The 21,784-nt window shown below is 49.1% G+C and overlaps 2 protein-coding genes across 6 annotated transcripts in view; one reads left to right on the top strand and one right to left on the bottom strand.

The window, feature by feature from the left end:
• Window positions 1-705: 705 nt before the first annotated feature.
• PRKAG3 (protein kinase AMP-activated non-catalytic subunit gamma 3) lies at window positions 706-10,542 on the top strand. 4 transcript variants are annotated; one of them, XM_081051410.1, is made up of 14 exons: window positions 706-754; window positions 1,142-1,181; window positions 1,645-1,806; window positions 2,203-2,606; window positions 3,613-3,694; window positions 4,112-4,170; window positions 4,286-4,331; window positions 4,509-4,563; window positions 4,698-4,824; window positions 4,964-5,129; window positions 6,438-6,475; window positions 6,652-6,798; window positions 7,131-7,362; window positions 7,944-10,542. In XM_081051410.1, the coding sequence occupies exons 1-13, from the start codon at window positions 734-736 to the stop codon at window positions 7,245-7,247; spliced, it is 1,464 nt and encodes a 487-aa protein (XP_080907536.1). In that variant the 5' UTR covers window positions 706-733; the 3' UTR covers window positions 7,248-7,362; window positions 7,944-10,542. The 4 variants fall into 4 exon arrangements, with proteins under 4 accessions (XP_080907536.1, XP_080907537.1, XP_080907539.1 ...); XM_081051411.1 differs by having other exon boundaries at window positions 722-754; window positions 1,626-1,806; XM_081051413.1 differs by lacking the exon at window positions 706-754 and adding an exon at window positions 770-824 and having other exon boundaries at window positions 1,626-1,806.
• A 2,848-nt stretch (window positions 10,543-13,390) lies between these two features.
• The window catches only part of CYP27A1 (cytochrome P450 family 27 subfamily A member 1), a 30,804-nt gene continuing 22,410 nt past the window's right edge, over window positions 13,391-21,784 (bottom strand). For both annotated transcript variants that reach the window (XM_081051408.1, XM_081051409.1), the window contains exons 3-10: window positions 19,300-19,490; window positions 16,248-16,447; window positions 15,925-16,122; window positions 15,586-15,758; window positions 14,493-14,659; window positions 14,217-14,298; window positions 13,924-14,136; window positions 13,391-13,770 (exon numbers count right to left, since the gene is read on the bottom strand). In XM_081051408.1, the coding sequence (XP_080907534.1) occupies window positions 13,651-13,770; window positions 13,924-14,136; window positions 14,217-14,298; window positions 14,493-14,659; window positions 15,586-15,758; window positions 15,925-16,122; window positions 16,248-16,447; window positions 19,300-19,490 (1,344 nt within the window). In that variant the 3' untranslated portion in view covers window positions 13,391-13,650. The remainder of the gene's footprint in view (window positions 13,771-13,923; window positions 14,137-14,216; window positions 14,299-14,492; window positions 14,660-15,585; window positions 15,759-15,924; window positions 16,123-16,247; window positions 16,448-19,299; window positions 19,491-21,784) is intronic.

Below are 21,784 nucleotides of genomic sequence, written 5' to 3'. Positions count from 1 at the left end.
TAGGGACAGCACACACACAGCAGGATTGGGGATCTGGGGCTTCTGCATACCTGGACCTACCTCCAAACGACAGGTAGAAACAGGTGTCTCACTCTGTGGGCAAGTGCCCGGAGCCCTCAAGCCCACCACACACCTTCAAGGTAATCATCATGGCTCCCCAACTGCCTGAAACAACACACTCCTCCATCAGACAAAGGGACAGGCTCCTGGGACTCAAATGGGGACATTGCCATATATTGGTCCCTCTTCTGGGACCACCCTCATGCCCCTTATCCCCAGCCTCCCAGCTGGCTGCGACTTGCCCTTTCTAACTCCAGCACCACCCATGACTGAAGTTTGTACAAGGAGGAAAGTTAAGCTCAACCTGCCTCCATTTTATCCTCATTTGGCGTCTGACAAAGAAGAGAGAGGCCCTCGGAGAAAGCCAGGACTCTAAGCTCACCTCCTCCTAGCCCCAGTGCCCCCACAGTCTTCCAAGCCACCTCCCCTGCCGGAGGGAGAGTTCTTCCCGCTTGTCTGCAGAGACCCAGCAGGCAGCCCAGGACCAGAAGTCAAGATCCCAGGTTGCCCCTTTCCTCCCCACCCTGCCCCCAGGCTGCTGAGTGGGTGGATTCCTCCCTCCCCAATGCCTAACACCCAGTGAGAATCTGATCCCGGAGGGCAGGGTGCCAGGGGCTGGGCCCAGAATAGTGCGAGTGTCACACACTTGCTCTCTGTTGGTCTGGTTGGCCGCATGGAGCCCGAACTGCGCAGGGTACAGGGGTTCTGGGGACGCAGTGAGCTGGGACAGCTGAGGCCAGGGGACTGAGAGCAAACCACACTGTGTGCGTGTGTGCGTGTGTGTGACCTGGATTTTCTCTGTGTACATGAGCACATGGGTGTCTGTGTGTATATATTCTTTGTGGACGTGAGTGTATGTGGTTCTTTGTCTGGGAATGGTTTGAGTGTGTGTCAATGTTTGGGTAAGGGGGTGTGTGTTTACATGTGTTTGTGGGGTGGGTGTTTATGTGTTTCTATATGTATGTGTGTGTTTGTGAAGCGTGTGTGTGTATGTGCTCTCGTCATGCAGTGGCAAGGGAAGGATCTGTGTTTCAGAATGGAGGGCATTTTCCCCACCACTTCAGACCCTTTCTCCCCACAGAATCCATCCTGGAGCAGCCCTCTGGGACCCAAGCATCAAGGTAGGTGGGGCGCCCCCCCCATGTGCCCAACCTCTTTTCTCACTTCCTTTGTCCCCCACCTCTCTGGACCCCCAACTTCACCCACTCCAATAGCCTGGCTTTTGTCTTCCTCCCCTTTTCTTTCTTTGTTCCTCTTTGTTTCTTCTTTCTCCTTTTCCTCACCTCCTCCTTCCTCTTTCAAAAGAAGAGAAAGAGGACTTAGACCCTAGTTCTGACTTTATCACTTAATGGCTGTGTGATCTGTGGGAAATTGCTTAACCTCTCTGATCTCAGGTCCCTCATTAGTAAACTAGGGATAGTAATAATGTCTCCTTTATAAAATTGTTATGAGGTTTGAATAAGAAAAATGTTGGAGAAAAATTTTTGGAAGCTTGCAAATATTAAATTTTATTATTAATAACATTGTCATTGATTTTGTTATGTTACTCCCTATTAACCAAACAGGCCCCATTCCCCCTTCCAGAGATGAGCTTCCTAGAGCAAGAAAATAGCACTTCATGGTCATCACTGCCCATGACCACCAGCTCAAAAAGGAGCCGTGGGAAACGGGGGGCCAAGGCCTCAAGATGGACAAGGCAGGAGGCTGTGGAGGAAGAGGAGCTGCCAGGCCCGGGGGAAGATAAAGGTGAGGCCAAGGCCAGCTCTGATGAGACGGGAGTGGGGAGGGGTGGGAAGTAAGGGGGTGGGCAGGGGCGGGGGTGGGGACGTTGGGGAGTCCCAGAGCCTGGGGCCCGGGCTCTCCCCTTGATCCCTTCATTACACAATGTTAGACCCAACCCTCATCTTGTAGCCTCAGTCTCCCCACATTGGAAAGGACAACTGCATTGAAGAATCAGGAATCCAATAAGGGTTACTCAGGACAGAGCCATTGTCTTGTGTGACTCCCTGAGACTCAGCTTTCTCATCTACAAAATGGGGCCCACAAGATCCAGGCGTTCTGAAGCTGCTGTGAGGCTAAACTGAGACAGCAGATGATACAGTGCTTTGGAAGATGGAATTACTATCCTCTCCCCCCAAACAGGTCCCCAATCCAGGCCAGCTACTGAGTCCATTGGGCTGGAGGCCACATTCCCCAAGGAAACACCCTTGGCCCATGCTGCTCCTTTGGCTGGGGTGGACAGCCCACTAACAGAGTGGGATATCCCCCCCACTGAGTGTACAGCCTCAGCTGCTAGCTCCAGCACAGACCATCTGGAGCTGGGCAAAGAGTTCTCAGTCCCAGCAGCCTGCAGGTACGAGCTTGGCCTGGTGGAGGAGAGGCCTGCTCCATGCCCGTCCCCTCAGGCCCCACTACCTAGGCAGGGCTGGGACGACGAGCTGCAGAAGCCGGAGGCCCAGGTCTACATGCACTTCATGCAGAAGCACACCTGCTACGATGCCATGGCAACCAGCTCCAAGCTGGTCATCTTCGACACCACGCTGGAGGTGAGGCCACGGCTTTGCTCACCTCCATCCTCGCGGGGCTGCAACCACTGCTCACACCCTCCAGGACACCCTGGTAGGCCAGGCTCCCCTGCAAGTCCCCTTCCAGAATTCCTTCTTAGCACCACGGAGACCAGTGCGGGAGGGCTACTGCTCTCTGTGAGCACGCCCCAGCTGTCATCACAGCTCTGACACTTAGTATCTGTAAGATCTTGGGTCCAGCACTTTACCTCTCTCATCTCTAAAATGGGGATAGGAATGCTTGCTTTGCCCTGCGAGTTTCGGAGGATTCCTGGGACAGCCCAGGATAGATGGGAACACTTTGTGAGCCCTGAACTACGTGGAAGACATTGCAGAATGGCTTAGGACAAAGCACAGGGGACTCTCGGTACCAGATAAATAGGATGAGCTCTGGACCCTGCTCTTCCATTAGGCTGAGCTACAACATGCCTATGGTTCCATCCCTATCATCACGTATAGGAGAGCAATGTTTCCCAAAGCATAATATGTGTGTCGTCCACAGGACATGACTTGATTCTAGTGACATGAACGCATATATTTATGTTAGTCGCTTTGCATTTATTTTGACATGTATTAGAAAAATACAACCAGCATGTTTAGATAGCATCGCTTAGGATGAGGCCAAAATGAGTCAATGCAAGATGTATTTAGAGAAAAATATTTTGTAAATGTTATGTAAATAATTATACCTCTGGTACTTAGATTAGCAAAATTATACTATGTGTGTCTGTACATATATGACTTCTGAATAGAAACACTGAGTTACATCCTGCTGTGCCTGGTGAGGGGGTCAGGTCAGTGTCTCTGTCCACCAACAGCCTTATCTCTGTAGCAAATGTCCCAACAGGGTAATGTCTGGTGTGTGCATGGCATGAGAAAGGCAGGCTACTCGTGTGGAGGAAAGCACCATCGAGAGACCCTGGCTGGGACAGGGGACCAATGAAGGACCACGAGGAACTTACCTGTCCACTGTTCTCCCTGGTCCTAGATCAAAAAGGCCTTCTTTGCCCTGGTGGCCAATGGTGTCCGTGCAGCCCCTCTGTGGGACAGCAAGAAGCAGAGCTTTGTGGGTAAGGAGGGGCTGGGAGGCAGAGGTGGTGGGGAAGGGAAAGGAGGGACCTTGTGAGGTGGTTCTGTGTTCAATTTCTCCATCTGTGAAAGAGTTGTGACCAGCTGACACCCCCCCCCAGCCCTACTGCCCTGTGGTCTCAGGTCATAGATGCTAGTAGGAAAAGAGGAAAGGGAATGGAAGAAATTAGGAGAATAGAAATGGGTGTGTAGAGGGGGAGGAGAGGAATAGAGGGAACAAGGGAGCACCCCATGTCTCAGGCACAGAAGAGGCTGCCCTACTCCCCTCTTCCCACAATTCCCATTCGTGTCTCAGTACTAGGACACTGGCAGGGTGGGGGAGGGGAGTCCGACCCCTCAACCTGCCTCCCACCTCAAGGCCCCAGGCCCACACTCCTGTATCCCCCTCAACTCTGCAGGGATGCTGACCATCACGGACTTCATCCTGGTGCTGCATCGCTATTACAGGTCCCCCCTGGTGAGGAGTGAGCGGCCCCCCGAGGGCACCCCTCTGGGCTGGGGGGAGGGAATTCAGGGAGCCTGGTGCCCTTGGGGCCCCGCTTTGACTTCTGGAGTCCTGTCTACGTCTCTAGGTGCAGATCCATGAGATTGAAGAACATAAGATTGAGACGTGGAGGGGTGAGCGGGCCGAGGGGACGGGAAAGGGACGGAGGGTGTGTGAGTGAGCATGAGGCCAAGGACCTGAGGGACAGAATGGGGAGCGGAGGAAGGATGACAGGGAGTCCCGGGGGCCTGGGGGACGGCAGGGGGAGGCAGGGCGGCCAGCTCCCTTCCCTGACTCCACTTTCCCTGCAGAGATCTACCTTCAAGGCGCCTTCAAGCCTCTGGTCTCCATCTCTCCTAACGACAGGTAAGCTTCCCCAAACACCCACCTGGTCACCACGGCCCACAGGCAGCCTTGGCCCCCTGTCCTCCCTTCTAGGGGGCTGGGGTGAAGGATGTCTGTCCCAGGCTGCCTCAGGCTCACTGCTCCCACCTCCGCAGCCTGTTTGAAGCCGTCTACACCCTCATCAAGAACCGGATCCACCGCCTGCCTGTCCTGGACCCGGTCTCAGGCGACGTGCTCCATATCATCACACACAAGCGGCTCCTCAAGTTCCTGCACATTTTTGTGAGACTATGACAGCCCCGGGGTGGGGGGTGATCTGGGGGGCTAAGAAGTCTTCAACCCTAGGGATTGAGGAGGGGGCAGCTGGGAGCCCTCGGGGCTGCACCATCCTTATCGCACCACCTGTCGCCAACCCAACCAGGGTGCCCTGCTGCCGCGGCCTTCCTTCCTCTCCCGAACCATCCAAGATTTGGGCATTGGCACATTCCGAGACGTGGCTGTGGTGCTGGAAACGGCACCCATCCTGACCGCACTGGAAATCTTTGTGGACCGGCGCGTGTCTGCTCTGCCTGTGCTCAACGAAGCTGGTATCCATACCCAGGCCGGGGCTCAGGCTGGGGCAGGACACTGAGGGCGCGGTCACTGTGGCATCAGCTCCGGGCCCAGGGTGGAGTCCGGGTTAGAAGTCTCTGCCTGCTTTGAGCCTTGGACCCGTTACTTAACTTCTCTGTGCCTCAGTTTCCTCATGTGAAAAGTGGGAATCTTAACAATACCCATTCTCTGACTTCCTAGGATGATTTAAAAGGATCGTGTGCAATACAATGAGCATGGTGAGAGGAACCAGTAAAAGAGGGTTTTTCATTTTAATTCATCCTAAAATAGGCCACGGGACCCAGCCAGACCTCAATTTCTTACTCTGGAAAAGGGTCAGAGGAATTACATGATCATTTCTTGGGTAAACCATAGTTGTAAATGATTTCAAGGTTAAAATCGTCACAATGAAGCTAGAGATCAAGAAGTATTTTAACTTATTTTTGATTATGAAAAATTTCAAAAGTATAAACATGGTAGAAAAAACTATATAATGAATCCCACATGACCATTGCCTGAATTCAATACTGTTAACATAGTGCCATTATCAGTTCTTTTCCTTTCCTTTTTTTTTTTGAAGTAATTTAAACTATAGACCCTGTCATGTTACCCCTAAACACGTCAGTCTATATCTCTTAAAATAAGTGTATTTCCTATGTCATCTTACAAAACTCTAGTTTATTCATATTATCTAATATCCAATCCTAATCCTCATTTCCCAGTTTCCCCCAATAATATACTTGTTAACAGTTGATTTGTTCAGACCAGGTTCAGTTAAGGTCTATACCTCGCATCTGCTTCTTTTGACCCTTAAGTCTCTTAATCTGAAACAGTTCACTCCCCACTCAATTTTCATGACACCGATGATGAAAAGCCTGGGTCAGTTGTCCTATAGAATGTCCCACCTCCAGATTTGTCTGTGTGCTTTCTCCAGGTGGCCTGTACCTTGTTCCTCTATTCCTGTTTCCCGTAAACCAGAAATTAGATTTAAGTCTTAATCAGGTTCAGGCTATCCATTTGAGGCTAGAATACTTCATAGGAGATGCCAGGTACTCACATTGTGTCACATCAGGAGACACGACGTCAGGTTCTCTCTCTGTCTCTCTCTCTCTGTAATGCTGTTTGACCTGTGGGTTCTGACAGTAGCAGCCTGCTGCTTCATTATAAGCCAGTAGTCTGGGGGTGGGGGTGGGGAATGGCAAGTTCCTTCATTCCAAAAACACCCCCCAGGGCTTGCCCAGCACCCCCGCTCTGATCTGAATCTCTTCCCTGTCTTTCTCTCATCCCACACGCCACCCCTGCAGGTCAGGTTGTGGGCCTGTACTCCCGCTTCGATGTGGTGGTAAGTGTCTGTGGGGAATGGAGGGGAGCTGGCGGTGCCGCAGGGAGGCTGTGGGTGTGAGAATCACAGGCATCGGTGGACCAGGGGGAACTCGACAGGTGTGTAGGAGACGACATCTGTGGGGCTCGCGCCGGGTGGCGGGGGTGAGTGAGAGCAGTACTGCCCTCTCTACCCAGCACCTCGCTGCCCAACAAACCTACAACCACCTAGACATGAGCGTGGGAGAAGCGCTGAGGCAAAGGACACTGTGTCTGGAGGGCGTCCTTTCCTGCCTGCCTGAGGAGAGCTTGGGAGAAGTCATTGACCGCATTGTCCGCGAGCAGGTGCCTGTCATACATGCTCCCAACCTCACGGTCCTTCTCATGAGTGGCTCCCGCTCTCCCCGCTCAGGCATCTGCCCTGTCTTCCCATCTCATGGCCAAGCTCTTGGTGTCCACATGGGCCTGCAATGGGTCCTGCCCATGGGGTCCTTGTGCCATGGGCCGCAGCCATCTAATCCCCCCAGAGAGATCAGAACCACCCCTGCCTGGTTTCTACGAGACACTGCCTTGCTCCCCCAGTGATGTGAAGCTGTGGCCCTCATTCTTGGTGCCCACCTTGTTGCTGCCGTAGCCACATGGCTCTGCACTCTTACTGAACCCCTGTGGACCCGCAGGTACATCGGTTGGTGCTAGTGGATGAGACCCAGCATCTCCTGGGCGTGGTGTCCCTGTCCGACATCCTTCAGGCACTGGTACTCAGCCCTGCTGGCCTGGACACCCTCAGTGCCTGAGAAGATCCGAATCCTCACGCCATGCCACCTTCCTCACCCGAAGTCACTGAAGGGAGCCAGGGGACTTGGCCTTCATCTTTCCCCACACCCTTTAGCTGGTGCAGCTCTGGTTCAGGTAGGCTCTGCCCTGGGCCATTGGCCACAGCGCCAGCCCCTTGGCCTCACTTGGCTCTCAGATCTCAGATTGAGGCACCCTGAGGATGGGCTGGCCCAGCTCATAACGGAGCAGCCCCCTGAAAACTATGAGGTTCGGGATTCACTGTGGGGCCACCACTTTGTTCCATTCTCAGTGGAGGTCCTGGAGGCCCCCATAGGAGGGTTGCAGGGGGCCAGGGTAAAGGCAGGGGCAGTGTGATTTGACATTAGCTGTTCTGGGGAGACTGACCTGTGGTCTCACAATTCAATTCCCACCTGCTTGGAATTCGCCTACTGGAAGGAAGCAAGTTAATAAACCTTTGTCGAAAGGAATTTCCCTGCTCAGTAAGAACTAAGGCTAAAAGGAGGCAGCTTCTACCTAGGCCCTCCTCTCAGTGTATTTGATATGATCTCCGACGTTTCCCAGGTAGTGCATTCGCAGAAGGGTGGGGGCACGGATTCCACCTACTTGGCTGTGGATAACAAGACTGAGGGATTCCCTATTGGAAAGGCGACCATCCTCCCCATTTAGTCACCATCTTCCTTCTCTTTTATTCACAGGTTTCTCCAGCCCTCCCTAATTGCCTTTGCCCTGCCTATGCTCCCAGATGCCCTCGGGAATGCCCAGTGCATTACGGGACGATGAAATTAAGGACGACAGCTGAGTCAAGCCTAGAGGTCCTTGAACCAGAGGCACGGGATTACCCCATGGCCGACTGTTCCATGTCTACCCACATCACTTTCCCCCACCTGGGTCATCACTAGTACCAGTGGGGTGGCGAACACTCGGCCCAATGGGTTTAGTCTCTGGATTCCTCGGCTTTTGGACTACCTGCCACTCGTGTCCCAGCTCCTGGAAGTCCCCGCTGTTCTTCCTCCATAGGAACTGTGGGAATGGTTCTCACAACTTTGCCACAGCTCTCCTACTCTGCCTGCACTGTCATTCCCTGCTGGGGGCGTAGCAGTTTTTTGTAGAGCAGCCCGTTGGAGAGGGGTTCTTCCTCCATTCTTGTCCTCAGCTCTCACCAGCAGTGTTCTCAGTCCCCAGTGATGGCCCTGTACTGAGAAAACTAAGGATGAACGATCGAGAAAACAAAAAGAAAAAGAACAAGCCATGAACTTACATTTTATAAGTTTCACTCAGAAAATGCTAGTCATTTGACCTGAACTTGTGGCAAGATCCCTGCACTTTCTGAATTCAAAGACAAGAAGGAAAATCTGTAATTGGCAAGCGCTGCAAGTGGCGTTTCTTTGGTGCCTTTCTTTTGTGAGTTTTTCATCCTTTATAACAAAAGCATAAAGAAAATATTAGCTACTTACATAGTAGGTACAACTCACTCCATAAACTCTAATCTGCAAGAGACATCACTATATTTTTCTAACACTGAATGTAATTTCTATTATGAAGCCCATTTTACTAAGTGATAGAAATTAATCTCAGTGAGTTTGGGGTTCCACTGTCATCTTTTCCAGGGGTTAAGTTCAGTGAGGAGGGGGAGGCTTTCAGTAGTGTAAAGCTTTGTTCCTCAGCATCATTCATCCACCCCAGCACCTGCTAAAACATCCCTGTTCCATCTGGTTATCACTTGGTTGGTCATCGGTGGGCATGGGCCCTGCTAGGTGGTGCCTCACCCCTTACCAAAAAGCCCCTTTGGACCTGCCTGCTCTTGGGGCATAAGGATATTCTAGCTCCTGGCCCTGTACCCTTTCGGGCTTCAGGAAGATCTGGGGGGCTGTCCCAAGCCCATCTTCTGAGATGGACAGCAAGTGGCCTATTCTACTCTGGGCCTTGCTGTTTTCCCAGCCTCTACCCAGGAAATATGGGGCCCAGGGTTCTACTATCCTTATTACCTCTGGGGTATGTCATTCTCTCCCCTCCTTTGGACACAGCTCCTTCTCAGGGACCCCAGAAATGTTTGCACTTTTTACTTACCCAACTCCCACCAGCCTGTGGAATCTTTACCCAGAGGGGAAAAGAGGGGTCTGTTTTCTTTAACACGTCATATATTCTCCCAAATCCACCGTGTGTGTCTTCAGTTCTTGCTACCCACCTTGAGGGTCAGGCTTTTGAAATTCCACGCCAAGACCGATCTTCTGCTGTCACCCCTCCCCCGTGGCCACGGATACTGCAGGTCTAGCTGTCTAGTGGGGAGAGGGAGGCTAAAATGTTTCGGGTATACTCTGACCCCACTGACCTCACAGAGCAGCAGCGTGGAGACACTCGTGCTTGATGGGTCAGGCAGTAAACGAAGGCATTTTCTCCTAGAGTCTCAGCTTCCATGTCAGGTTTTGCTCTAACCCACCGGTCAGGCGCTGGCTCGGCTCTGGCCCTACTTGGGAAAGTCCCCCATCTTGGGCTCAAGTGGGAGGATGGAATGGGGGGGGCTTGCTCACTCAAGTGATAGTGTCCTTGAGGAGCCTGGGGCAGGCTGCCTGTAGCTGCGCTGGCTCTAGGGAAAGTGAAGCAGGGTCATCTTTGGGGGGCCGTGCCCTGTTGCTGTGTATGACCCGATCACCAGAGGTCACAGCACAGGCTTCAGGTGAAAGGGCAGCCCGAGGAAAGCGCCCTGACAGCAGATAAGTGTCTCCCCTCCTGGGCCCACCATCCTGAGGATCCAGCAGTGCTTCCCCCAGGAAGAACTTTCTTTCAGTCAAAGGTGTATCTTCCGTGCTGAATTAATGTTTACTCTTCTGCAGTTATGCTAGGTCCTACTGTTCTTCTTTTCTTATAGAGTCAGCTTGGGGTGGGTTATCCTGTGACATCCCTACACTGTGGGAGCAGCCCAGAGTCTCTGAGACCCCAGACCCTGGACGTGTGCCCCGTCACCGGCCACTGTTGGGCTTTGTGCCAACCCTCAAACGAGAGCTGATGCTTTTCACCCACCAGGGAGAAAGTTGCAAGGGAAAGAGCCCAGCTATTCCATCACATCCATCCTATAGCTATCATATGTGTTTGGAGGAGTCACTGTCAAAGAAAGTAAGTTTTTTCATTTATGTTAAATAAGTCTTGTCCAGGCATTGTGATGGAATCTAAACCGACTGAGACCGTTTTCAATCCCCAGGAAAAGCAAAAGAACTTCATGTATACTTATGGTATATGCATTTTTCTTCAGGAATATTCTATGTCAATAAAAAATATTTTAGAAATTAAAAAAAAAAAGAGCCTCTAGGATCAAGAGAAAACCTCTTTGGCCATGCTGTGTTTTGTTTTGTTTTTCTCTGTTCAGGGTAGAAGTCTTTGATTCTATTCTTCTTCCCAGAGCTATGTCTATGAGCAAAATTTCATAGCTGTGTTAATAGCTCTTTGGCTCTGACATCTTGTACAACGCAATGTCCACTTGTCACTGACGGCACAAACTTTTGGGGGGCAGTCTCTGAGGCTGTGCCTACACCCCACCAAAGTGTGAGGGAATACAGGCTGCTCTTTCATGAAACCTCCCAAGGACATCATTATGTCACCAAACGGCTTAGGTCTTGTTCGGGCTCTGCATTTCTGATCTCCGTTGGAGGTTGGGTTTTGGGCCCTATCGATGGCCAGCAGCACAGAGCTGCCTCAGACCTTCTGTGGTGCCTCCAGAGGGATTGCTTACATAGGCAGCTATTTCTGCGAACTCACCTTCATAGATTTTTATTTTTCAATTGAGATGTAATTCACATAGCATTTAAATTCACTCTTATACAATGTGATATATAGATGACGTAATACAGAATTGTACACCTGAAATCTAGGTAACTTTACTAACCATTGTCACCCCAATAAACTTTAATTTAAAAAAAATTCACTCTTTCAAAGTGTACAATTCAGAGGTACTTAATATATTCAGACTTGTGCAACCATCACCACTACCTAATTCCATAACATAGTTACCATCCAAAAGAAACACCATATCTGTGAACAATCACTCCCCATTGTCCCTTCCCCTCAGCTTCTGGCAACCACAAATCTACTTTCTGTCCCTATGGATTTGCCTATTCTGGACATTTCATGTCAATGGAATCATACAAGCTGTGATCTTTTGTGTCTGGTTTCCTTCATTAGCATAATGTTTTTAAGGTTCATCCATGACGTAGCATGAATCAGTACCTCATTGCTTTTTTACAGCTGAATAATATTCTATCCAATATACGAGCTCTTCATAGACTTGAATGGGAAATTAGCCTACACATTCATTAGCTGAGCTGCAGATCATGAACGCTGACACTCTTGGACAGGTGCTACAAAATCCAACCCCACGCCACATCACACAACCCAGCTTCCCCCCACCCAGGCGCCAGCACTGAGGGGTTCACGTGGCTTGGACAGCTCAGCCCTGGTGGTCTGTAGGAGCAGTACACTGGGAAAGGCAGATTTCCGCTTTGTTTGACATGGTGGCAGAGATCCTGGTACCCTCTGCACCCAACCCCCCCCTCTACATTTATAAGGCGCTCTCACAGGTGAACCCCTACACAGGTAGGGTCGAGACCCATGCCTTTATCATCAGGAATTCCTTCCAATTCTCTCCAGGATTCTCTTCTCAATATGGAAAGCTCAGTATTCTCTCCCTCTCCTTCCCTTTCCTGCAAACCCAATCTCTTTTCACTCAACAAACATTGACTGATCACCTCCTCAGTGCTAGACACAGAGTTGGACATTGGGGTCCAAACTGAAAGGAGCTTGATTTGTGCCCTCCAGGAGGTTTCCAGCTGGTCGGGGACACAAGTCAGGTCTATAACAAGATGAACAGCTGAATGCTCAGTTCTGTAAGGGGAGGGGGAACAGGAAAAAGCCCAAGCTTTTTTCTCATGCTCACCCAGAGAGGTCAAGGAAGGCTTTGCAGAGGCAGTGACATTTGAGCTGAGTCCTAAGGAAAAGTAAGTTCTCTGGGATGACATGACAGTTGGTCAAGAAGACGTTCCAAGGCAGGGGATATCAAGTACAAAGTATGGAGGCCACAAGGAGCATAATGTGCTCGGGGAAATACAAGGAATTTGGGCTCAGCCATGGAAAGAGTATCTGGGTAGGGAGGGTGAAGGGGGAGTGTGGAGGGCAGGGTGCCACAACATGAGTCTTCTAAGCCCCAGTAAGGACTTTGGACGTTGCCTGAGTGCTAGGGGAGCTGCTAAAGGATTTTAATCAGGATAATTACATGCTTTTTTTTTAATGGGCTCAAACTCAAATCCCCATAGACATAAGAAACTTGACTAGTTTTCTATGAGTCAGCAGAAATTTACAACTGGGACAGAGATTTATGAACTTGGGACTCACTGATTTCTCACGCTTGTGATATGGTAGCCCGGATTTCAATGCCAATGCACTTTTCTGCTAGTTGGCTTTTGGTATTAAAGAGGCTTGGAAACTGAAAACTACAATCCCTGACTGTCTTGCGGCTAGAGTTTCAGGTGGAACCTAAGTTCCACCTCTCAGATGTACGGGAGAAAGATTTGGGAGGAGGTAGTGAGGCAGAGGCCATGCTTTTGCTGTTCCTGCTATTTCTGCGCCAGGGGCAGTCTGGAGGCATTAACAGAGGTCCAAGCCCAGAGACCACTGGTTTCATGGGTATTAAGAGGCAGGAGCAGGGAGGGCATCCTTTTTTTTTTTCCCTCCAGCACAGACCTGGGAGACATGGAGTAGCTCCCAACCCAGCCTCCCAAGTGTGGGCTACGTGGTGCTCCCCAGGCTGGGTGCTCTGGTGATGTCCTAGGAATCATTCCTGTAGGCCTCGCCTAGAGCTCTTCCAACAATTTGTGCAGCACCTCACTGCCTCCATCTAAGCACTATCTGTTCAAAAGGGGGTGCTGCTCTCAGTGCCCCCGAGGAGTCTCTGCAGCTCCTACGTGGGCGGGGTCTCAGCCAATGCCAGGTGAAGCCCAGGCCTCTCCATGAGGTCTGGGAAAGCATATGGTGTTCTCGGTTACCATGGAGGGAGGAGACTCTGCCTCCCACCAAGATTCCTAAGTGGGGAGAGTGTGTTCCTCCAACACAAAAAGGGGGTTGGCTTCTGGGTCGTCAGAAAAAATGACAAAGGTCTCCAATTATCAACAAAAGTTCCTTTATTGTATATTTTCCCCAAGGATAGTAATGTGACAAGGGCGTGGCCTTTTATCCAAAGCGGAGATATGAAAAATGATAAAAGTGGCAAAAGCTCAGGGTTCTATGGGAGATGCACGGAGCTTCTCCAGCCTTTGGCATCTGGGAACACCCGTTTTGCCCTCCTCATCTGAGACCCAGCAGTGGCCAGGAACTACTTACTATGCCAGGGCCGGGCCTCTAGGGTGGCAAGGGCCCCACTCAGCCCTGTCTCTGCAGGAAACGCAGGCCCACCTTCTTATGGGGAACCAGGACAATGCGGGCCACACTCTTCACCTCCCCTGTCTCAGGGGCCAGTGCCACCTCATACTGCTGGATCAGCTGGGAGGCAAACGCATACGGGACTGTTACAGTCTGTGAGCTCCATCCACTGCCCTCCTCTGCACGCTCCCACCCTGTACCTCCCTTCCTTTCCTCTCCACGACTTGCTTCCCCGCTCTCTGGCCCACACACCTCCTGCCTCTCCCCACTCACCCTTGCCAACAGCAGCTGCATCTCCAGCTCTGCAATCCTACGGCCCAGGCAACTCCGAATGCCATAGCCGAAGGGCACGGAGCCGAATGGGTGTTGGACCCCGAGGGTATCAGGCTGACTTTTCTTCAGCCAGCGGTGGGGCTGGAAGCTCTCTGGCTCAGGGAAGATGCTGGGGTCCCGGGATACCACATAGTGGCAGAACACAAACTGGGTCTGCAGAGAAAGAAGGGGCAGCGTATCAGCTTAGGGCTATGGGGCACCCCTGGGAATCCCGGCTTTCTCGCCCCACTCACGTTCTTGGGGAAGAGGAAACCACCAACTTCGATTTCTTTTTCCGTAATGACGCGGGAGTTGATGGGGACCACAGGGTAGAGGCTGCAGGGAAAAGGAGGTGCAGGCCTGTCTCTGCATCCAAGGCGGGGCAGAGCACCCGCCCCTGAGATCCCCCCTCACTCGTGCCCCAGGCCCCTCTTCCCATCTCAGCCCTCACCTCAGCCCACTACCCCCACTCCCCACGCCTGCGTCCTCCCACGCACACAGACCCTGTGCTCCCGGGAACAGCAGCCTACCGCAGGGTCTCCTTCAGCACAGCTTTCAGGAGGGGCATGTGGGCAAAGTCCTTGTGCTGCGGGACCTGCCCGGCTGGCACCACGCCCACTACCTCCTCATGCAAGGCCGCCTGGATCTCTGGGCTTTTTGAAAGATGGTACAGGGCCCACGTCAGCGTGTTGGACGTCTGGAAGGCAGAGTGAGAGATGGAGTGAGGAGGGAGTTCTAGGAAAGAGCCAGGTGAGTGGGTGCGTGCAACACGTGGGAGAAACATGAACTTGCACAAGTATGTCAGACTAAGACGGGAGTGCGTGGGACCTCCGTGCTAAACGCGACTCCACAGTGGGCCGAGAACCATCGATGGGGAATTGCATTCTCACAACAGAGGAGACTGTAACAGAGAGAAAGCCAACACAACCAAAGAGACTGGAAAGAGATCCTCCAAGAAGATGCTTGTGGATAAGCTCTTCAACTCTCCACTTACAGTACAGCACGAGAGACTTGGATTAGATGTGAGATGAAACTTCCCAGCTGTCCGAGAGACTCCAGGAGGTGACAGAAGGAATCCCTCTTACAAAAAGACAATCCCTGCCTACCTCTGTTGGACTGAATGACCCTGTGGGGACAGAGTCCCAGAGAGCAGTTTCCAGGCTCTCGGCCTCACGTGGAAAGGTGCTGGCTCGGGTAGTAGATGGCCATCAGCTGTGACCAGTTAGCCATTGGCCACCGATATAGCTGCCGTGGCTGAGCTGGCAAGGGAGTCGGTTGGTTGGCAGAGAAGCGGACGGCAGAGCGCAGATCATGTGGCTCCTGCTTCCTGTGTCTCCAACCCAGCCGGCAGCGAGAATATAGTGGTGTGACTCCCCTATCTGTGGCTCCATCGTTGTTCCTTTTTGGCCTCGCCATGTCCTGTGTTCTTATATGGGGAGCGGGAGCTGAGTCCCTGCGTTACAGACCCCCTTCCCATTATCCTTCTAGATCAACATCCATGATACATAAAGAGAGGTAGGGATCTGGAGGGATGCAGGTCAGGTTCAGGTGGGGGGGTACTGGGGAACTGGCTCAGGATGGGAGCTTGGAGCCCTGGTCTCCTCGCCAGCCCTCCCCACGCACCGTGTCTACTCCAGCCATGAGCAGCTCCGGGAGGCTGCCCATGGCCTCATCAGGACTGAGCTGTCCGCTGGTCAGCAAGAAGTGCAGGTAGCCAGATATCTGGACCCCATCTGGACCCCTTGTCTGTAGCTGGGTCTCTATCTCCTTGAGTTTCTCATCAATTAGCTTCTTCCCTACAGGGACAATGGAGAGTGGGGGAAGACAAGGTTAAAAGTCCTGATCTCCAAGAACCAAGAGCCGTTCTGACAGCTGGTAGCATGAGGGTAAAGGTTTTGGGAGAGACTATTAGTGTATCGACCCTGGGACTTATCCCCCAACTTCCTTCCTTGGAATCCTCACCAAAAGAGAAGATGGTGTTCCAGCCATCCAGGTATCGCCCCCAGAAGGGCAGCACGGGACGGGTCCACTTGGGGAGGAAGGTGGCATAGAGTGAGTTCTGGAACATGAGCCCAACAGATCTGACGAAGACCGCAGTGTCCTGGGGGATGGAGGGTTCCAGGCAGCCAATACGTTTCTCAAACAGGATGTAGCAAATAGCTGGCAGGGCACAGAGGCCATCACAGAAGGCAGTGCCATGGCACACAGAACCCAGGGGGCTTTGAGGAGGGTGAACACAACCTACCCCCAACCCCTGCCCACCCAGCCCCTCTCCCAACAGGTACCTTCCAAGGCAAAGTAGTAGAAAGAGTGAGCCATGTCAGGCACCAGGTCCCCAGAAGCACTCTCCGCCCGCTGCTGTTTCAGTCTCGTCATGAAGCTGTCAATCACCTCATTTAGAACATCTGTGTAGAGCGCCGCCTCGGCTGGCTTTAGCATGCGCTGGTTCAGAACCTGGCGCAGCTGGTACCAGCGCTGTCCTTCCCTGCAGGGAATAAAGGGGCAGCACAAATGTAAATATCTGATGGGGGGTGGAGTAGAGGGCACCTTCCCACCCTGAGACCCCCACAGAGTCTAGGAAAATCTCAAACTCCTAGATCTTAAATTAATAGAATGACCCAACCTTCAAAGGACAGAATCTTTGAATCACAACTTCAGAATCTCACTACTGCAGAGTATGAGTGGTTACGGTGGGCATCTAGAATCAGATTTCCTAGGGGCAAATCACAGGCATGATGAATACTGGCTGAACTCCCCCGTGCCTCAGTTTCCCCTTCTGTAGACTAGGAATAATAAGAGTGCCTATTACGGTAGGGTTGTTCAGGTAATTAAAATGCTTAGATCAGTGCCTGGCACGTGATAAAGGCTTAATGAATGTTGACCATGGTTCTCTTAGAATGATATAACTTCAGGATCTTCTGGATGTGGAATGAGAAGGAGCTGGAGTAGTTGCAGTCCCTCTGTGTGGAGGATGAGGAATGAAAGGGGTGAAAGTTAGGGTTCCTGGGGTGCTCAGATCCCTGACCTTCATGCTCTTCTTAGCTCAGCAGGCCAAGGGGACAGGGAGCACCTGGCTGATGCCCCAGACCTCTCGCCACAGCCATCCAGTAGGTGGCTCGGTCCCCATTTCGGTTAGGCAGGGAAGCTCACGTCAGTGGCTGCATGCTTCCCATGGAGGGGGGCTTAATGTTCAGGGGCTGCCCCCACTCTCAACTGTCCCCCAAACCTGTTACCTTTCCTAAGCAAGCTGGGACAGGTCCAGTTTTTATAAGCTAGTTACAGAATAATAGGTACAATATGGTCAGGATTTAAGAATAAGAGAGGAAACCCTATATATCCATATGCATATTTGTGTGTTTCTACATGAAGGACAGAAGGATACATATCAAGCTGTCAGGATTCCTTAGAAGGGAGTGGGATGGGAGTGGTAAGCAGGGAGACAATATTTTATTATTGGAACTTTTACAGTAAATATGACTTTTGGATTTTAAAAACCAATCAAGTATTTTAAAAAGAAAAACATTAAAAAGTCTTAAGTCAAGAATCAGATTTTTTATTTTTATAAATTATTTATTTAAAGGAACCTCAAACCCCAGAAGTTTTCTTTATTATACTGGGGGAAACCTGCAAAAAGATAAACTAAAAGTGTTGCTGAAAAATAAATGAAAACTAGAATAGATCCATTTATCGGAACCAGGTTATTGGTACTTCTCCAGGAATAAAACTCTCCAACAGTAGGAATCAGATTTGAAGAACTTAAATGAGAGAATTTCTGTGGTTGATAAAATATTTCTTGGGGAAACAAGGCTTCATAAAATGAGATTTAAAAATATGTATGTTAAAACAACAACAAAAAAAAACCTTATTATCATAATCTAGAAAAATAGATTTTCAATACATATATTTAATATATGGTATAATGTATTTAGGAAACTGGCTTTAGAGTGAAAAAGTATAAGTAGATGACAAAGACATGTACATAATATTCAGCTCCAAATCTAAACCTGAGCCTTCAAGTCTCAGGTGACCTGACTTGGCAAAAGGCCTGAGACCCAAATCTTGCCTTCAGGGTCTGACATCGAGTTCTTGAAGAAAAGTCATTCTCTAGTCTCTTCCCAGAACTTTGAATAAAGGGCCCAGGAATTGTTAAGTTCTGAAACTGTCCACCTGTGAAGGAACCAGAAAAGAAGAAAGAAAACCGTGCAATGGGAGAATGAGTGTATAGGCATCAAAGACAGATGAAATGAAAGAGTTTGTTTCCTTTCCCAAAGTGTCAAGGCAGTTAAGTTCTTGAATTCCAGAATCAGAGATCTAGTCCACCACTCTCTCATTGTGTCACCTCTGGCAAGTGATGCAAAAACCTCTCTAGGCCTCAGTTTCTTCATCTATAAAATGGGAATAATAATACTATATCTCCTTCATTGGTGTGTTGTGAGGATAAAATAAAGTAATGAATGTACTAACAAGACTAGCCCGATGCCTGGCATGTCATAAACACATAGTTTTTTGTGTTGTCGCTACTATTGCCACCATCAGGATCCACTTTAATCCCTTAAGAAATAACTAAGACATGGACATCAAGCAATTAGGGAAAAGAAAAAGCTATTCATTGTTCTTGGAGCTCTGTTAACATACTATAGCAAAAAAAAAAAGTCCGTCATATATCCAATCACAACCCGTGGCATTGGGAATGGTTTATCACCAGTGATTCTCAATTATTTACCTCAATTGGCATACGGGTATATAACAGACTCAGCCCATCCTTCAATTTGTCACGGCCAAAATAATCTTAACTTTTCTAAGTACGAGATAGAACTTGAAGACTGAAACCTACACCTACCTCTGTATGTGGACAGCATCCATGGAACTTATATCCAACAACAACTATACAATACATAATTTGGGAACTATTTTAAAAATTAAATTGAGTCCCCCCAACTAATATGGTGATGATGTTTTCTTCAACTATAAACAGATATGTCCCCTCATGATTTGAGCCAGTATATTTTCAACCATCATGTAGAATAATGGAGCTGGAAAGGTCCTAGAGTCACGTTGAAGATACTCTAGTCCAAACTTCCCATTTTACCTATGAGAAACGTAAGGTTTCTCATATGTAAAGGGAAATTATTCATTTGTCCAAAGTCATACAATATGTGTATATTAGTGGAAAAGGCAATGAATGGTCCCTGGGCTTCAGCCCATCCAACCACTGCTTTCTAGACTGACTATCAGGTTCAGAGAATGCAGGGAGATCCTACCCTGCCCGTTATCTACCAGCTGCCCAGTGCCACTGTCCTGGGGGCCCTGTTCCGATCCCTTCAGGCCCCAGCTCACATGGTGAAGGGGCCATATTCCAGGCCCTCCTGGTCCCGGTGTTCCTTCCATAGATCCATGTCGTTCCGTATTGGGTACTTGCCCTCTTGCCGCATCACTTTCTCCAGGAGTGGGGCACTGGCCAGGTTCACATGGGTCTTGGGCCCTACGCGGGTTATCCATATTGGACCGTACTTGGCCTTGCTCAGCACCTGTGGGGTTCAACCAAAGCTGAATAACCATGACCCAGCCAGGCAGGCACTTCCTGGAGAGAAGATAGGAGGTGTCTGACGGCCACCCTCCAGCAAATGGGCTGGGCAAAATCACACTGTGTAGGAGGCAGGCCCAGGGATGGCCTATAGCTCCAAAAGGAGAATACTGGGGGGGAAAAGGGAGGCGGGCACACAGGAGTTAGAATGTTGAGTAATATAGCTGGTGGAACCGGGGGAAATTGAGGTCCTTGGAGGAACGGGATTTTGGAAAAATGGGATATGTGGCAAACTGGGGTATATTGAGGTGTAAATATTTGGGGTCCAGGGTTTTAGAAAACTACGCCCTTTGGTAGGTATGCGTATGGCTCCTTCATAGAAGCATTTAAATCTATTGCAGCTTGCTGTCATCTACAAGTTGACAATAAAATATAACAAATGAGATGAAGATAAATATCTCATGTAATCAACAAAGAAAAAGGAACACAATTAGAAACTCCGGGAAAAACAAGAAGTTGCATGAGAAAGTCAGAATCCAAATATGAAGTCAACTCTGTGGTGTGAATATTTTTTAAACAAAAAAGTATTAGTTGCGTTAAGTAGCGTAATTCGCAAATATTTTCTCTTAGAATTGCTAAAGCACTTGAAAATTGATACCCATAACACCTATGAAATTGACATTGCTATGATGTTTTTATACTTGTGGAAAATGAAGGAGAAAATAAACATATTGTGGTTTGGGGGAGGTAAAACTTAAAAAAAAATCCACAAATATTGAGACTAAATTTACTGGCTTATTTACACCTACAAACTAAAAGAAAATGAAACACAGTGGTTTCCCAGGTACTTCATCTTTCACAACCTGTTACTAAAGAGATTTTAAGAGGATCAGAAGATGCTCTAATAAAGGCATTAGGGCCAAAGGGCTTCTGTAAAAGAGACATCAAAATTATAGAGATCTATCGTTCTAATTATGGAAGGATATTTCACCCAACTCACAGTCTAGAAAAACACGTCTTCCTGGGTCTTATTATTGGCATTAAAAACTGGATTCTCCTAGGATCAATGTAGCATGATTGCCATCAGTATGTTACCCAACTGCCCAGAATCCACCCCGAACTAACAGCTCATTCTTCCATTTCCTAGGAAGGCAGCCTTGACAAGCCCCCAATGTCCATTTAGGCTTGTTTCCACTTCTACCTCCCAGTAATGCCTGCCAGTGTGAGATGATTTTTGAATAGTTGATTGTAAACTACAGAGATTCCTGGAGAGAAACAGACATACCATACATTACCGGTGGGCGTCAAAAACAACACAAACCTACATGGAGGATAATTTGTTAATATCTGTAAAAACTACAAACAGATTTATAAGCAAAGTATGGAATATCTACATAATAGAATACTGTGTCACCTTAAAAGAGAATAAAGAAGCTCCTTGTGTACTAATTAATGAAAAGAAAGACTGTAATATGGAAAGATAGCCAAGATTGCCAAGTGAAAAATTATGATATCGTTTGTCTAAGAAAGAGGGGCTAAATAATAATACATAGCATTCGCGTTTGCTTTTATAGAGAAATAGTGGTTTGTTGCATCAGAAACTAATTAAAGTGATTACCTCGGGGAGGGGACACCCCTGGGAGTGAGACTGTGTGATGCAGACCTTGTTTCATGGTTTTGAGTTTTGAACTATAAGAATGCATTCAAATTTCTTAAATCTAAAGGGGGAAAAAAGAAAGTGTTTTCTGAAATGATGTCACCCACCACTGATGAGGTAATTCCAGAAAACAGGAAAGCTTTGCTGAGTTCATGCATATACTCCTTAGATTTAGAAGTGGGTCTTAGAGAGTGGGTCTTAGCAGTGGGTCTTAGAAAGTTTCCATTTAAAAAAAATACTTTACTTATATGTCTATTTTTAAAAAACTTTTATGTATTTTAAGTGTGTTTTTCCAGGACCCATCAGCTCCAAGTCAAGCAGTTGCCTCAATCTAGTTGTGGAGGGCACAGCTCACAGTGGCCCATGGGGGATCGAACCAGCGACCTTGTTGTTAAGAGCAACATGCTCTAATTAACTGAGCTAACTGGTTGCCCTATTATATGTCTATTTTTGTCTACTGGATTCCTTAGGAGGATTATCTTAAAAGGAAGCTTACTTTGTGTTTTCTCATTGGCTTATTTTAGGTATTAATATCAAGTATTATTAACAACAATAATTGCAAATATTTCCATGTAGCTTAGCGTAAACCAGACAGTGTTCCAAGCATTTTATTTATTATATTATCTCATTCAGTCCTCACT

Source organism: Rhinolophus hipposideros, assembly GCF_964194185.1.
Source record: "Rhinolophus hipposideros genome assembly, chromosome: 6".
In the NCBI taxonomy this organism is placed as follows: Eukaryota; Metazoa; Chordata; class Mammalia; order Chiroptera; family Rhinolophidae; genus Rhinolophus; species Rhinolophus hipposideros.
The sequence above is the reverse complement of the archived record's forward strand: the minus strand, read 5'-3'. Positions and strand labels throughout refer to the sequence as shown.